Here is a 16,762-nt window from a genome sequence, read left to right as displayed (position 1 = left end):
GTCGCGTACATGACCCTCCCTGCAATACAGGAGTATGGCAAGCATTCATTCTAAGTAAATCCACCTTTCTTGGGATGTATGGAATCAGAGTAGACGTACTCTGATCTTATATCTAAGCAACACAACGCAGTTATATTTACTATATCCTGTACATGTACCTAACTCCAAATTTCCAGCGGCTTGGTCTAAGTTCATGTATTCAGACACTTGCTCTTCTGACGAGCCCCTCCGAACTATATACGCCAAAGCATCACAGAAAATGCTTGTGTTATCACCACGGTTCCTTGAAAACCCTCTAAACCCTTCGAATTCTATACAGTGTAATCATTAACGTGCGGTTTCTGATAAGCGGTATAATTGAGATATCAACAGGGCGTGAGAGCCAGATGTAAACTAGCCGTATCCTTAAGCCAACCCAAAGTACTCTAGTCCACGTTCGATACAACCCTAGAAGTATTGGGATTGTGGTCCGGATTGCACAACGGCTGATCTTTTCCAACCTAGGTAGTATGGGAAGCGTAGACCGTCGCACTGGGAAAGAACGTTAAAATGCACAAGTTATGTCAAGGCGAAAGCGAATGCACTAGAACTTTCGCCGATGGATCCTTCGAACATGATCCCTCATGTTATCCATACGGCTAAATAGCCGTGTGCATTGCTCGCCGTACTGATTTCGCCATTGGCACCTGATTTCTGGCTTATGCTTGGCTTCATGCCGGTCCCGGTCCTTTCGAGTGGCAAAGCCTCGTTTACTAAGGCTCTGTGGATCAGGCACTGACTGGGGACAATTCTCGTAGTGGCAGAAAAATCTTTTAACTTGCTGGCGATGGGGCCGACGAACGTCTCTTGGGGTCGCGAGACGCGCTGTGGATCTGTATCCGGGGATTGGACACTTGGCGTGTAGGAGAGAAGTTGAATCAGAAAGGGTAACATGGTCGCGAAGGAGCTGGGGAGGTGAGCCCTGATAGTGACTACTGCTTGCAGGGCGAGAAAGAATCAGCTCGTCGCGAGAGAGTGGCCCCGTGGGCACGTAGGATATGCATGAGGCTGATGATGTGGGAGGTTCTGAGGAGCTTTGGAGAATGGGGGGCCCAAGGAGCCCCTGTATAGGTAGCTCAGGAAAGCCTTTGAGACCAGATGTATCCATAATCAACGGTATCGAGGGTCCTGTGGAATTCTCGAGGCCTGAGGAATTTATTATCCATGGTGCCGATGCGTCTACAGCGTGACCAAGCGCAGAAGGGCCCATAACCCACTGAACTGGTGCTTCTAGCAGTTCACCGTGACTTGACGGATCCATGAACCACTGTAGTGGCGGCGCTGGCAGTGGCTCAGGATGGGGCCACGTAGAAACGTTCCGTGAAATATCGAGAGAGGTAGCTCCATTAGATAGCGGTAAGGCCATCCACTGCTCTTTTTGGACGTCGTAGTTACAGCTCATTGTGAAGTCTTGGTTTGATGGCACGGCACTAGGGACTCAGGCCCTTTAGGGACAGCACAACAGGGGTATGCGGGTATATGTACCATAAAACTTCCAGCAGATCACAGAAGTCACCCTCCTATATCAGGCCGACTTTTCGTCTGCGCGACCGGTGTCCTCTTTTGGCTTAAACTGCACGCAGCAGGCGAATCGCTAGATAGAGTCTCGGGGAACCGCGTATGACGCCGAACCCGCGTACGTCGTGATAAATAGATAATCAAGGGACACAACATCAATAAAATAGATCCAACAAAGAGTAAAAAATCATCAAAAAGGCAACCGTGATCTTCAGGTTCCGAAACGGTTAGGAAAGCAGTCGCTATATAGAAATATTGTAACTAATATATCCAGATATATAATTTGGCAGGCCAAAACAGAAGTAAAAAGAAACAAAAGAAAAACCAGCCCGTACAAAGCCGTCTTTCTCAACCTTATTAGTTTACTGACTATTCTAGCTGAACGTGAAGAACTTAAATACATGACGGTAAGCGAGTGTCCTTGTATATCTAGTCCTTCTTATACATCCTTCTCGGGATGGCAAACTAACCAGTAGTCGGGGCACGGTCCCATGGTTCATTGGCTACCGTGCCTCGTCCGGCAGTTGATCCATAACACCTAGTGACTCCCAAGCCCTAGAAACGGCCTGGTAGTCTGGCGATCAAGACGAGTAAAGTTACTTAGCTATGGATTGCAATTGGGGGTTTTTAATTAAACGAAACACGTGTTTGTCGATGGATTTCCCCAGCTCAGAAGCCAGACCTCCCACCATTGAAGATAACCACCTAGTAAAGTAACAGAAACAACAAGATGTTAAACAAAGGACCCGAGGTGAACAACAATCATCAATTTTCAAATGACTTCATTCTAGCCAAATTTCTCGAAGTATCTCGGCGCTTCCCCGGCCCAATGATTCATGACCAGTACGGGTTCGACAAAAGTTATGCACATTTGCTCGGAGACGCGGTTCGAACACGAGACGAATTGATCAAAGCCCTACCACCATCACATATGCTGCCGGCCCTGCTGGGCGTATTGAAGGACACGGAGGAAATCCCGCGAACCATATCCCAGAAGCCGATCAAAAAGCTGATTCTGCGTGACTTCTTTGGTGTTACGGATTATTGGTCGATTGAGAACCCAACCCCCGGAGTGGAATCATGCGGCAATCTTCCACCGCAGAGCGAGGCGACCACCAGGCCGGGGGATTGGTGTGGGCTACAGCGTGCTGACTAGAATATGTTGGGTCGATCCGCGCAGCGCTGATCTAGACCTTGTTAATATACCTAAGAAATCTATATCTGGTCTATTCAATCTAGTAGATATAGCTTTTGTTCAAAGATTCCAGTGCTACTCTTGTGGATTCTTAGTATTATAACAACCATTTTTGATCTCTACATGATCATTCTTCAAACCATCCCTACTCATTGACAAGTACTTGTATAGCATTTAGGAAAATTGAAAATTTAGGTGATCGTTACATGGGAATCTGGCTGTCATCTTAAAATATTACATTTATGCACGGTTAAATGTGAGGTTCTCTAGGAAGTTAAATTGTGATACGGGATGAATGTCTAGTCTATCATAGGTAAGGCCTTTCGGCTTCCTAATCTAGGCCAAAATGTTATGCTTTGAATAGTCACGCCTCTAGCTGATATCAGCAAGAGCTCGGATCGACCATCATTATTCTCCTCGTGACTTCATTAGACTAAAAGCACAATACATAGAACCCTAACAACAGATCCAACATATACAACATGTCTAACTACTTGGCTTCCTGCCATAAACAAAATACAACTTCCCATACTGATGAATCGTGGTATCAAACAACTCTTTCCTCGCCCCCGCCATCAAAACCTCAACCTCGTCCGCCCCCCACTTCAAGATACTCTGCAACAACTCCGGAACATAAGACTGAATACCCTGCATCTGCTGCGCCTGAAAGTACTTCCCAATCTCCTTCTGCTTCTTATCCGCCGGCCACGGACTAATGGGTACTTTGACAACCTTGCACGTCACATTATCAAACCCCTCTTTCATCATTCTATCCGCCCACTCGTCCATATTCGCCATCGGTTTTCCGAACTTGGCACTGGCTTCTTGGATCAATGAGCACATTTTCGTGGTATATGGTGCTCGGTCGAGGGAGTTGTCGTCGGCGAATACTTCGACGCGGAAGCTCTGCATCTCGAGGTATCCACCGGGTTTTAGATGGTTGAAGGCTTGTCGGAAGAGTCGGTCGAAGTTACTGACAGCGCCTGCTAGCTCGCGACCGTGGATGTAGTCGAAGGGCCGTGAATAGACCCAGTCTGCTTCGTAGTCATCGATTTCAAATTGGAGATTTGGGGGGATCCTTCAGGTTCAGTGCGGAGTTAAAGGTCGATACTTTATTTTGTTGACATGGACGAGGTGATCCTTACCAGCTTGGTTGAATGGGACTGAGATCGTTTCCTATGCTGGTCAATCAATGATCCTTGATATGCGAACAGTAGCATACCTAACACTTCCGCGGATTTATACTGACTATAATCGCGAATCATATGAGCAAAATCCAACTCCAAAAGTAACTCAAGTAACAATACGTACTCAGCAAAATCCATCGCCCAAATCCCGGTTCCCGTTCCCAAATCCAAGACTCGCTCTGGATGGGACTTGATCGGCGCCATATGCAGCTCGCCATCGAGAATCAGGGTGTATATGTGATGGAGGAGGTCCATGCGGTCCTGCTCCTCCTCGTCGTTTGGCTGAACCTTTCTAAGCCATCTTGCCTGGTTAGAGGATGAGGATGCGACTCATAATACCATTAAATATGCGCCTGAGCGGTAGGCGTGATATCGTCGGCCATTCTGTGCTCATTTATCTTTCGTATCGGCGATCATAGATGTCTTGGTTTGTGCGGGTCTTACCTTGTACCTGTGTATGTCGTTGTTAGTGTATATCTGGGGACTATGTGAGGAATGCAGACTGGAATGAGGATATACATACTCGTAATTGAGAACACTCGATGCCAATGTAGTTACATCTAGCGACCCCTCATCCGCCGAGGCCCAGTCGCTATCCGAAGCTAGGTTTGGATCCTGCGAAGCGACAACATAGGGTTAATATAGACACCGATTTAGGAATCCATGGATATAACCACCTCGATATCGCCCGCCATGGTAGGCTTGAATCAAGATACCACAAAACCGAAGTATTTCCCACCATACAAAGAACAGTCGTAAAGCAATTGAGTATAGGTGGGGGAAATGGTCCGTCCACGGGGCTCAAGCCTGAACATACGATCCCGAACAAAAGTACGGCTTTCGAATCCCGAGGCAAGACAAGCGGGATCTGCTCTCCCTTTACAAACAAAAAGATCGGCCAAACTCTATTCGCTGGTGTCACTTCCGCAAACCAGGGTTCGTGGAGCCCTGTATCTAACTGCTACTAATCCTAACCTTGACGTGACGGCTGCATGTAGGGGTTGGAATGCCAATCAGTTCTCTCCCTTACTTGTATAACATGAGTAATTAGACCCTTTCACCCCTTTAGCCTGTATTGCTAGATGATTCGGTCTATGACTATTGGCGTTCGGGTCTAACGGTTGCTCTTTTTTAGGGCTGGTCTTTGCTGGATTTGGTGCTTGGTGGGTTGGATTGGTGGGGCTGTTGGTCATGGTTTGGTGTCTTTTGGTGGTTTGTTGTAGGGCTTGCTTTGGTATCGTGATTCTGTCGGCTGTCGCTACGTTTGTCATTGGGATATACCTGTGGGAGTCCAAATCTTATTCTCTGTATATGCATCCTCTGCTACCTCGATGCAATTCTGCGTAAAGTGCATATCTCGTCGTTCAATATGGTTAGTGGTACTCTTGAATTTGAGCCTTGATCCTCACGCATCTCGATACAACGACTATCTTGCGATATGGTAGGCTAGACACTAACCAGGATAGATTTACGTTGGAAGCTTGATGAGACCTACAAGTATACTTAATTGACTACACAATATACAAGCTAAGCTTCATACCTGTTACATCCAGAGTCATGTCAGTAGCAAAGGCATCATCTTGTTCAAGAAAAGCTTCGATAGACGTCAAACAGATCTCACCTTCTCTTAGTACTCTCGCCATATTGCCAAGTTAGATATGAAATGTCTATACATTTGTCCTTTCATCTAGAGATATCACCACAGACATCACAACTTTAGAACTCAAAGTATTGATTCAACTATCCCAGGCCTGCATAAATAAGCAATTTATGCATACATAATATATCCTTACTAATATGCATAACACCGCCCTCCGTCCATCCCGATAAGCATACAATCAATCATCAACACTCTTCAACTTCTTCCTCAGCCACCACTGGCTCCCACATTGGTCTCCAACCGGAGCGCCAGCAAACAACTCCAAACACACCCATATAAACAACTACACTCGAGCTCCAAAACCCTCACACCACCCTCAACCACCCAAAATGCAGGGCTTCAGTACGACATACCCCCACCGCAAACCCACCCCCAGCAAACAAAATACTAACCCAATCACCTAGACATGGGACGCTACGTCCCCCCAGACCAAGAAGGTCTAATGAGCGGCAACCAACTCGCCAAAAAGCACCCCCTCGGTTCACGCGCCCGCCACCTTCACACGACCGGCGCCCTGACCGTGCGCTTCGAGATGCCCTTCGCCGTCTGGTGCACGACATGTAAACCTCACGAGACGATTATCGGTCAAGGGGTGCGCTTTAATGCCGAGAAAAAGAAGATTGGGAACTACCACTCGACGCCGATTTACAGTTTCCGGATGCGACACCCCGCGTGCGGAGGGTGGATTGAGATTCGGACGGATCCGAAGAATACGGCGTATGTTGTTGCGGAGGGGGGCAGGAAGAGAGATACTGGGGAGGATAGGAGGGAAGGTGGAGTTGGGGAGATTGTGGTGAAGTTGCCTGGGGAGAAGGAGGAGGTTGTTGATCCGTTTGCGCGGTTAGAGGGGAAGGTCGAGGATAAGAAGGTGGTTGATGAGGGACGGACGAGGATTTTGGAGTTGCAGGAGCGTCAGGCGAGGGATTGGGTTGATCCGTATGAGATGTCGAGGCGGTTGAGGAAGACATTTCGAGCGGAGAGGAAGGTTTTGGAAAATGCCGAGGCGAAAAGGGAGGCGTTAAAGGATAAGATGAGCTTGGGGATTGAGATTGTTGATGAGACAGAAGAGGATCAGTTACGGGCTGGCTTGGTCGACTTTGGTACTGGGGGTGATACTACTGCTGCGCGCACCCGGCCGATGTTTGAATCTAGGGGTGTTTCAACGGAGAAGAAACTCGCTGGCCAATCAACTGCGAAGACCAAGGATGGGAAACGGAAGAAGGCGGCGGACCTCGTTGCAGAACGCAAAGCGATGTTTCGCAGCGAGTTAACGGGGAATACGCGCGCCGTCGTTGATCCCTTTTTAAATCATGAAGGAAACCCATGGCAGCCGGAGGTTAAACGGCGCAAAACCGCACCAAACAAGGCGGACACGAACAAGACCGACAGCCAAAATACAAGCCGCGCGGCTAGTGAGGATCGAGCATCCTCTACATTGAAAGAGCATTCAATTAAAGTGACTGAAACCGCCAGCAAGACACCAGAACCGCCGACTGCGTTGGTGGCTTATGCTTCAGATTCAGAGTAGTTGTGTCCTTACTGGGTTTTTTGTACTTGGCGTTCGGTGATTAAAATGATACCCCATCGCATTGAAGTTCTTTTATTCACATTGGCATGGAAGCAAATGCTATGCATCATGTACACTATCTCAGGTGTCGTTGGACTATGTATACTTAAGGATAAAGGAATATATGTTATACCATATAGACAAGAAGTAGCAGGAACTTTTCGCTACATCACCATATGTCATCTTATTATTTTGCCCAAGGAGCTTTTGTAGTGATATCGTTAGGATCACCAGTGGGGGCCGGCCCAGCTGGTTGCGAACTTGCCCAGGGAGCTCTGGTAGGAGCCATTGGACCTGGAGGTAGTCTGGAAGTATCGGGAAGCGCTGACGGTATTCTAGACGTAGTAGGCGGTTCTCTACCAGCTCTTGAAGTTGCCCATGGCGCTGCAGTTCCGGTTGATGGTGGTGGAGTACTCTGAGATGCGGTAGCCCAAGGAGCTTTCGTTCCTGGGCCCGGATCTTGTCGTGCACTTGGCGGTACCTGTCGTGGCCGGGTTTCTGGTCCGGATGAGGTATGAATTCTGGATGGCGGAGGAATAGCGCTGGGGTCGCGGTTCCAGCTGAACAGCGAGCCAAAGCGGAAGTGCTGGACAACCGGGAATTTGGAGAGCACTTCAGCGTTATACATTTTGATCATACCCTGCAATCATCATCAGTAGGTAGATTCAGACGGTAGCAAGATGTGTTGACCTTGTTGATCTTGGCCCAGCCAGCCTGGACACCAGAAATATTATACAGCATTTGACTGTGCTCCCAGAATGGCCCTTTCTTCACATCGTTTATGAAGCCGATTGCGGAGAAATACATGTTGACTTTCCGCTCTTTCTCTACAACGTTCGCTTTCGTGACACCGTCAGGGTCTACCGCATCTGGTAGGGAGCCCGTCTCCGGTACCAGGTCCGAGTTCGATATAGCTGGACCCAGCTGTGCCGAGCCAAAGATATAAGGAATGAAAGAATGATCATCCAGACCCCAGACGCCATGCGAACCGGCGGGTTCCAACTTATACTTTTTGATAACGGCCCTTATAAGTTCCAGGTACCTAAACCGCTCATAAATTAGTCATAATCCGAACTAGCATAGGGGTGGTACACGCACGGCTCTATTACTCCCAGAACAATTGTTCTCTCCTCCACTCCAGGCTCATTCTTCGGAAAGCCATTCAGCTTCCAGATCGCCCCAAGAAAGGTTAGAAAGCTTAGTTCGTGACCAGTTCCATAATCCATTCGCTCGCGACTACCCCAGCTCCCGAGGAAATATTCCGTCAGCTCCACCTCTGCTGTTGGACCATTTGGGTCCGACGACGGGGCGTGCAGAATTTCCGCCGGCAGACACTCTGCCAGAAGACTCGGGGTCGCCTTTTTCACCTTGTCATGCCAAACTTGGAACGCACCGTTTGCATACCGCCACTCACCGGGCATCAGAGGTGTAGCATCCAGCAAATCTTCGATCTTCGACAAGAGTTGTTGCAGCTGCCGGACAGGAGCAGAAAACCCGACTGCTTCGGTATTCAAAGGCCATGTCTGTACGCGTCCATCGGGTAATTTAGCTGGAAACATTGATCGGTTCAGTTGCAACAGGAAGGTCATAATATCCACATAAGCTTTGGAGCATAAAAATTCGGAGACATCATCACCCTCGTTAATCCTCTTGCTGGGCTCGAGGAACGTGTGCCCCTCGGAGGGGTCGAGGGTGGGCAGCACACGAACTGGCAACCCATCTGCGGCCATTGTGGCTTACTGCTGGTAATATCAGCTTAGGATTAATATTTTTGAGTGTTGTTTCCGAGCTGTATCCGTGCGACTATGTTTAGGTGACCAGCATCAAAGACGCCGGCGGTACATGAATAATTGAACGTGTTGTTCTATCGGTGATGACGAAATCTATCCGAGTTGGTGTTAGTGCTTGGCACCTGATTAAATTTATTTATCGGGTCTTATCAGAGTTTAAATCTATTAAAATGCATTCAATATTAGGGTGGAGAACCTTTACTGCATCTACTGTTATATCCACCGCCTAAAAGCAATTGTGAGCAGTGAATTTACTCGGCTATTCCTTTGTCTTGCCTTGGTCAGTGTCATTGTTTACTTCTATTTACTCTCCCCTCTCATATATCTCTCTAGGTAAAGTATTCGAGATAAGTAGGCTTCCGACTTGTTCTCCTTCTCAAACGATGTCCAAGATCATCCATTGTTAGCCCTAGATGATCCATCAAGCCATCTAGGCCTCCATCTCCCTTCCATGTTGCGAGATCAAAGTTCCCACCCGAGTCCATCAATGCAGCAGCACCGTTGCTGAGCAGCAGTTTCACTACCGCCTCATGTCTGTACTCTAATGCCAATAGCAGTGGTGTCCGGCCGTATTTAGAGTCCACGGAATCGATTGCTGCCCCTTTTTCGATCAGCAACCGTGCAATTGTCTCCCATCCATGATATGCAGCCCATATCAAGGGTGTCCAGCCATATGTAGCGTCCACCGTATCCACTGCAGCACCTTTATCAATTAATAACCTTGCTATTGCCTCATGATCTTTCGCGATGGCCCATAACAGTGGGGTGCGGCCATATTTATGGTCTAATGAGCCCACGGCCGCATTTTTCGCAAGAAGTAATCTAACTATTTTCTCAAATCCACTTAGTGCAGCGTATAGCAAAGGAGTTCGGCCGTACGGGTCCATTGAATCCACTTCAGCACCACGTTCAAGCAGCAATTCTACTATTCTCTCGAACCCGCCATGAGCGGCGATTAAGAGTGGAGTTTCCCCAAACTTATTCTTGGTATCCACTGGTGCGCCTTTATCCAGGAGTAGCCTCACTGCCGTCTCACATTTATATTCCACAGCATATGACAGCGGTGTATTTCTGTTCTCGTCATTCACGTCCACTGCAGCGCCGTAATCTATCAGCAGCTCTGCTATCCATTCGTGTTTGGATTTAAGAGCTAGAAAAAGAGGTGTCATGCCGTTCAAATCTTGAGGGTCCACTGAAACACCTTGCTCGATAAGTAGTTTCACTATTGGCATATGTCCAAGGTTTGCGGCCCAGGATAATGGCGTATAGCCGATTATATCCCTTGAGTCAATGTCAACAGTCACAGTCAAATGAAGCATAATGCTGTGTATGCCAAAGAAAGCTGCTATATGAGCTAAGGTGACTACCCTGTGCAGCTCATGGTCTTTGTGACGACCTGTGTACATTTCCCTATACAGTAGAAGCAAACTTGCATTGTTGAATACCTGTGCAGTGCTGAGGTATTTCTTTGCGAGCTCTAAAGGTGAGTCTGGTAAGTACTCACTTCTTCGAAGGTGATGGCCCCATTTGGTAGCAGCATAGGACAGAAGCGTGATACCCATATAATCGTCTGCGGTCTCCTCCGGGAAATTTAGGAATGTAAGACATGTACGTGCAATTTGACTGTGCCACTCTTCTTTGCTAAGCCCGAACATCTTGCTTTGTTGATTGAGATACTCTTGGAAAGAATAATGGACCAAGCGTACAGTATGAGTTTCTTGGTCAATAACCACTAGTCCATGACAGCAGCTTAGAAGCGTACTTCTGACCGGTATGCCTCTCCGGTTAAAAGCCTTATCCCCGTCTTCGATTGCGAGGGAACAAAGAAGTTCATCAACGCTGACAGGCCGTTCTGCTAAATGAACCCAAGCAATAATCGTTTTTGCCTTTGCTGAATGTGCAATCGGTTGTTGCTCTATACGAGCTACGGTACCAGAGAAAGCACCGCTAAGACTAGATGGCAACGTTTTCAAAGCTTCCTCACGACGACGCATAGTTGCGGCCTGAAGGACAGCGTGCACTTGCAATACGGGTAAGAGAAAGCTGATCGAACATCATCAGAACAGAAAAGAGTCAAAAAGTCAAGCCCACTTACATTCCCTTCGCTGATGCGAGGACTTTGCTCTGGATATCGAGTCTTAATTTCTCATCCATAGCATCGGGTTCAATGTCATTGGGCCCACCAATCTCACGATCAATGAATCGTCGAATATCGCCTTCGTGGGCTTCAATGGGGATCTCTTGCCTCTGCTTGAGGTATTTTTGAACAGTTTGCCGGATATGCGGACGACCGGTAATGAACAACTGCATAGAAGATCTACCTTGCAAGCACTCTAAAAGAGTTCTCTGATCCTTCAATTCATCCACTGCATCGATGCAGATATAAACTTTGCTAAACTGCTCGCAAGCTACGTCTAGGAACGTCTGCGCGCTGACCTTGCTCAGCGGGGCCTCCTGCTTTGCTTCTCTCTGGTATAGTTCCAGAAGAGCCTGTGGAATCTCCGATAAGAACACTAATAGCTGTTTTACAATGGCCCCAAGAATATTCTCTGTCGTCTGGACTTTATGGTCACGATAATCACCGTATAGGTATGCTAGTCCAATAGTCGAGTCGGTTGTTATTTGGCCCCTTATGCTGTCAATCACGACAGAGCTGTCCGGGGATTGTCAACTCGTGGGATCAACAAATCACTATAGCTGCTTGTTACTCACGATATAATCGTTTTACCTGCGCCTGGGTTACCAAAGCAGCACAGGGCCTGGGAGCTGGGGCCTTCACCAGACCAATCTAAGAACCTAGGATCCTCAAGAATCCATACACTAGTACCTTCCACTCGCACTCTCTGGTTCTCAGAATGCCTAGCAGACGGGCTGAGAGGAGATAGCCACCTAAACAGATCTTTCTGTTCTTGATCTCGGGCGAGGCCCTTGACAATTGTTTTGATCTCTGAAACTGCATGGACAAGTTAGCATGGTTTGCTCGAGGGAATTATCAAGTCAGCACGCGTAACGATGGGTGAAGTAATCCATCTATCTTCATGTTGAGGCTAACCGGTTACTCCATGCATAGCCAACATTGAGAACAAATGAGTCTCAGTAATACAAGGAAGAGCTGCAACTCACTGTTATCCATAACAACACTACGGGCTTCTGGTGTATTTTGGATGTCCGAGGCGTCGGTAACCTGAAGAAGCCCTTTTGCATAGGCAGCAGCAGTAGCCGCCGCATACTTCTGCCATCGATCATTTTTATGGGTATCGCAATAGTCACAGATCCCACGAATGACGAGACATGGAAATTGGTTCATCAATCCCGCGGCTTCCATTTCAAAACAAAGACAACTCTTTGCTAGCAAATCGCGCACCTTCGCATCCTTGATGACCTTATTACCTGAAGCGATAGTGCCATAGTGGATATAAGGATCCTGGTCCAGTCGTTCAGGTCGTTTGATTTCCTTCTCGGGATTACACCCACCACAATCTTTTGCGCCCTTCTCATGTATACAATCAGAGCAGAACAACCGATCATGATCTGCACCCTGATAGATATATGCTGGTCCTCTTCGTGAATCCGCCATTGCCGGATAAGTTGCATACATGGACTCCAAGATATCGGGTATCGATGTGCCTCCCATCATCTCGTGGTTGCTTTGAAGCTCACCCATCGCATTTAAAAGGGCCTCAGGAGGACAGTTCAGTGCACCACACTCTTCGAAACCACGCGCAGTGACCTTGCCGCAATCATATTGCCTTACGCCTCCAAATGCGCCTGTAGGTTGACTAACCACAACGTCGCCCAGTCGGATGTCATGATCATCGCTCGGGATACCACCGCCAATGCCAACCATTAGCCCAAACTTGATACTGGGAAAACTAGAAAGCATCTGCTTAGCAGCCGTAGCCGCAGTTACGGTTCCATATCGACCGGACGGGAGGCTGGCAATAACCACGTTATGTTCCCCATTTGGTCCATTGATAGAGCCTAACGTATAGCTATTGTGATCTTTGGCGTGTTTGTGCCGCGGCGGCGCATGCACTATGTCAAGCATTGCCTTGGCAGCTGCTCTTTCATGAGGCAAGGCAGCGATCCAGCCGACGGCATACTCGGAGTTGTCCAGTTGCGGTGATGGGCGACCCATCGCTATTCTTGTATATCATAGAATATCGCTAGATGGCGGTAGTTCGGCGTAGTTGGTGTTTGGAAACTTTGTGGTTCTGTGTCAGTAATTCAATGCTTTGGCTACAGAGTCATCAATTGACCCGGTAGCCATAGTTTCAAATAATGCTTGGTCTTGATTTTATTCAGAAATCCATATAATGGGTCGGGACTTGTGCCTAATCCCTCTCATGTTTTGTCTTCACCCTATCAGGCCGTTATAATAGCCGCCGAGCTCACAGAAACCCCACCAGATCTCTCAGCCCCGCTGGACTCCATGGCGCGGAGTACTGCATACAACCCCTGTCCATTCTAATACATCTCAAACGTCATGAGAGAACAGCTTTATGGCGTGTTTTGGAATAGCAGAAGCCCGGTACACAGCCACAATTGGGCTGTATGTAAGAAAACACAGTAGCAACGTCGAACTGACGTTGACCACGGACAACCAGTGTAAGCACTCGATAAAGATACCTAACTGAGAGTTCAGGAAAAAGCAGACTTAGGAGCAGTCGTAGCATCTGATCGGGAAATGAGCTGTGTCTTAAACTAGGTAAGGGCTTAACTTTTCGAAATGCCTTGGATTAAAACATTTTATAACCTGTTAGATTTAGCCCTAACGGCTGTGTCACTCCTGGCCGGTTGATGGAGGTCCATTGTTTAGTTCGCTATTGTGGAATTGTGGTAGTTAGCTCAATCAATTTGATTTTATAATTTATAGTGAAGGATAATATGTCTTTCAGTGAGGTCCGAGTCCTACCGCTATTTTCCCCTTTTTTTTTCACAAAAGTTCAATCTTCTTTCATTAGTATCTTTTTTTGTGCTGGATGTGATATATAAATTGGCAGCGGGTTGAAAAAAATCCCCAGGTCTCAATGTATATTTCTCTATTTCTAGTATAACTTTCTCAAATTAAAAAGTAACCTATCTTCAACACATTTTGAGGATATCAAATCATAAGTCAGAGTATAAATGAGACTATAAAATGGTAATCAATACAGAAAGTGCAAGTAGTTCTGTTTAAGCGTTCTAGACCTGTCAACCTTTATCCGCAGCGTTTGTTTTTCCGCTCACTATTGAATAATTTTGTTTGTTTCATGACACAGGTCGATTCACCCAACGACCTCAGGTCGTCGCCACTACCCTTCTCCTTTCAATCATCACCAATGCACTCACTACTCAAAGATCAATCCAAATGAGCTCACGATCAACTCCACGACGAAGAAAAGTCGTCTCGACGTCCCACGCGCTGGACCTTCTAAACAACTTGAACGCCAAAGAGGTCACCCACGAGCCGAAGTCCAGCACCCCTTACCGCCCCCGCTCGTCCCATCGCTCTAAGATCAACGATGATTGGGTTCCCCGAGGTGATGCCATCTGGGACGTCCCCCAGGGACCAGATGATGACCGATCCGCCCCGTTCAAACGCGTCGCCTTATCGGAGCCCTTGACTCCCCGCAGATCGTCTCGGTTGCAGCCGAAAACTGCTAGTAAGACCACACCCTCTCGGAAGGCGAAACGACGCGCGAATTTAAAGCTTAAGGAAAAGGATGATCGGGAGGGGGAGTCAGGGTCTGAGCCTGAGCGCGAGTCTGGAGGAGGCTCGGATAATCGACCTGACGAAGAAGCAGACGAGGAAAACACTGGTCCGGTTGAGGAAAATCAGGAGAGTGGTGGAAGTGACGTGAGCTATGTGGATGTTGTAGAGGACCACGGAGATACTGAGTTCCCCCAACCTGTGCTGGATTCGCCTCATAACGTCCCCCAATCAAACCGACTTTCTCCATTTGATGTTCAGAAACGAGTATCAGCTCTCAGAGCAGCTTTACACAGGGGACCAGATGAGAGTAGCGCTGGATCGAGAGATCAATCGCTTAATGAGCCTGGAAGTGAATATGGAACACCGCGCGATCACCCGTCACAGCAAACAGATGAGCCACACCCTGGGTCTGATAATGCTTACAGTGCACACGAACAGCAGAGAAGCTCCCCCGCCGTCGTTATCGTAAACCGTGCTACGGACGCTAGGAGCTCTATGGGCGGGGAAGGATCACCAGTCCATTCGCCAGAGTCTCCCAGGAGGAATACGCCACTGGAGGACATCCCGCAACCTTCACCTGTGCAAGCAGAATCTGGGGACTTGGCTGATGAAGTGGGGCTTTATGAGGCGGAAGATGAGAACGTCGGAGTAGACCACACAAACATCGCCGATGAGGACGAGTCTTCCAATTATATTCCAACAGATGATGAGGCGGAAGATGAGAGCATCGAAGCAGACTACACAAACATCACCGTTGAGGGCAAGTCTTCTGCTCATATTCCAACAGATGATGAGGACAGCGTGAGAGATCGCCCCACACGATCCGGGCTGTTTAGGTACGAAACCGACCCAGAGAACCTGTCTACGCCGCCAAGCAAGAGACGCCAAACCTCAAATCAAGAGCTAGTCCCAGAACATGGGAGACAGAGTCGTGAAAGAAGCACTGTGACTTCTCGAGCCGTCAACTCCTTGAACTCTCAGGAAGACCAGACCGAGCCTCTACAACCCCGTCACACTCTAAACGACATCGAGCAACACGTTGAGGACATTTCCGAGGATGATTCCGAGAATGATCCCGATGATGATACCGACGAGGAGGCATGGTTGCACCAGGCCCTCAAAATGGCTGGCCAGAAGAACAACTGGGACACGCTGGTAGTTCAGGCTCACCGCGTGAAAAAGACTGCTAACCCTTCTATGGCCGAATATTATAATGATTTTGCGGATCTAACCTCCACCTTGCAAGCAAAATATGTGAAGATTGTACGCTACCTAGACGCCCGACGTGAACCTCGCGGTGCGACAGTGCGCGATTGCGATGAGCTTCTTAACGCAATTCTTAGTGACGGGACCTCTTCGGTGGACTATATCGTCGAACATAAAGACGACGAACCGGAAGCAGGCCAACCGAGCAGTGAAGAGACACTGGACGAATTTGAAGCCTGTCTTGTATCGGGAATGATGGGTGTGTTGCTCGCCTGTTTCGAAGCTTACTGCAAGGAAGACGGTCTCTTCCCCAAAGCCTACGAGCACTTGCACCGGGTGCTGAATGTGTTTCTACGACTATGCTACAAGATATACTGTGTAGTAGATGCGGGTTACGTGGACTCCCAAAACCGTAGCCGTAGTCTGCAGCTCCCGCTCAAAAAGCTCATCACCGCGTTAGAGAAGGACTTATTTAAGGGCAGTGCACCGCAGCCGGAATCTGTGCCAGCCATGTCCATCAAGCATGGGAGACCATGGACCGATGACGAGGGGTATGCTCTTATAGAAGGACTGCAGCGTTACCAGGGTAAGTTCCATCTGCATGCACATGGGCTATGAAGGAAACGAATGCTCACTATTTTAGGTCGGGATCGCTACGCTCGAATTTTGAAACATTTCGGGGAACGGCTCCGTGGGCGGACGATCCGGGGTACGCGCGAAAAGGCGAGGCAGTTGCATGATAAGCTTCTCTCCACGGTGGTCGACCCGGACGTTCTCCAAACGGAAGAAGGACGGCAACAGTGGTACTGGCTCCTGAGTGTGCGGGAGGAGTGATGGATTTCATTATTTTTTTTTTCTCTCTTTTCTTTTCCAATGATGTAGGGCGGGCGTTTCATGGTTGATGT

The 16,762-nt window shown here is 48.2% G+C and overlaps 7 protein-coding genes across 7 annotated transcripts; 3 read left to right on the top strand and 4 right to left on the bottom strand.

Moving 5' to 3' along the window:
- Positions 1-38: 38 nt before the first annotated feature.
- On the bottom strand, positions 39-1,513 carry F9C07_2277072 (uncharacterized protein). The gene has a single exon (XM_071510225.1). It carries the CDS (start codon positions 1,439-1,441, stop codon positions 584-586), a length of 858 nt encoding a protein of 285 aa, XP_071363618.1. The 5' UTR covers positions 1,442-1,513; the 3' UTR covers positions 39-583.
- A 594-nt stretch (positions 1,514-2,107) lies between these two features.
- On the top strand, positions 2,108-2,825 carry F9C07_2277071 (uncharacterized protein). The gene has a single exon (XM_041284572.2). It carries the CDS (start codon positions 2,288-2,290, stop codon positions 2,711-2,713), a length of 426 nt encoding a protein of 141 aa, XP_041142325.1. The 5' UTR covers positions 2,108-2,287; the 3' UTR covers positions 2,714-2,825.
- A 147-nt stretch (positions 2,826-2,972) lies between these two features.
- On the bottom strand, positions 2,973-4,086 carry F9C07_2126592 (UMTA methyltransferase family protein). Its single transcript, XM_071509087.1, has 3 exons — positions 3,975-4,086; positions 3,898-3,928; positions 2,973-3,830 (listed from the first exon to the last, which is right to left on the bottom strand). The coding sequence occupies exons 1-3, from the start codon at positions 4,075-4,077 to the stop codon at positions 3,239-3,241; spliced, it is 726 nt and encodes a 241-aa protein (XP_071363617.1). The 5' UTR covers positions 4,078-4,086; the 3' UTR covers positions 2,973-3,238.
- A 1,377-nt stretch (positions 4,087-5,463) lies between these two features.
- Positions 5,464-7,240, top strand: F9C07_1193618 (CWC16 protein). Its single transcript, XM_041284571.2, has 3 exons — positions 5,464-5,498; positions 5,571-5,941; positions 6,004-7,240. The coding sequence occupies exons 2-3, from the start codon at positions 5,929-5,931 to the stop codon at positions 7,125-7,127; spliced, it is 1,137 nt and encodes a 378-aa protein (XP_041142323.1). The 5' UTR covers positions 5,464-5,498; positions 5,571-5,928; the 3' UTR covers positions 7,128-7,240.
- Positions 7,241-7,353: 113 nt separating this feature from the next.
- F9C07_9889 (rotamase PTPA-1) lies at positions 7,354-8,896 on the bottom strand (the record flags this gene model as incomplete). Its single annotated transcript, XM_071511955.1, has 3 exons — positions 7,354-7,806; positions 7,857-8,208; positions 8,265-8,896. 3 exons carry the CDS (start codon positions 8,894-8,896, stop codon positions 7,354-7,356), a joined length of 1,437 nt encoding a protein of 478 aa, XP_071363616.1.
- Positions 8,897-9,285: 389 nt separating this feature from the next.
- On the bottom strand, positions 9,286-13,094 carry F9C07_2057050 (ankyrin repeat protein; the record flags this gene model as incomplete). Its single annotated transcript, XM_071508596.1, has 4 exons — positions 9,286-10,999; positions 11,052-11,609; positions 11,669-11,909; positions 12,032-13,094. 4 exons carry the CDS (start codon positions 13,092-13,094, stop codon positions 9,286-9,288), a joined length of 3,576 nt encoding a protein of 1,191 aa, XP_071363615.1.
- A 1,212-nt stretch (positions 13,095-14,306) lies between these two features.
- F9C07_9887 (glutamic acid-rich protein) lies at positions 14,307-16,691 on the top strand (the record flags this gene model as incomplete). Its single annotated transcript, XM_041289351.1, has 2 exons — positions 14,307-16,443; positions 16,501-16,691. The coding sequence occupies 2 exons, from the start codon at positions 14,307-14,309 to the stop codon at positions 16,689-16,691; spliced, it is 2,328 nt and encodes a 775-aa protein (XP_041142320.1).
- Between the last annotated feature and the right edge of the window lie 71 nt (positions 16,692-16,762).

The sequence above is a fragment of the Aspergillus flavus genome, chromosome 2 (assembly GCF_009017415.1).
Source record: "Aspergillus flavus chromosome 2, complete sequence".
Taxonomy (NCBI): domain Eukaryota; kingdom Fungi; phylum Ascomycota; class Eurotiomycetes; order Eurotiales; family Aspergillaceae; genus Aspergillus; species Aspergillus flavus.
Note: the sequence above shows the minus strand (reverse complement) of the source record. Positions and strands in the feature narration are given on the sequence as shown.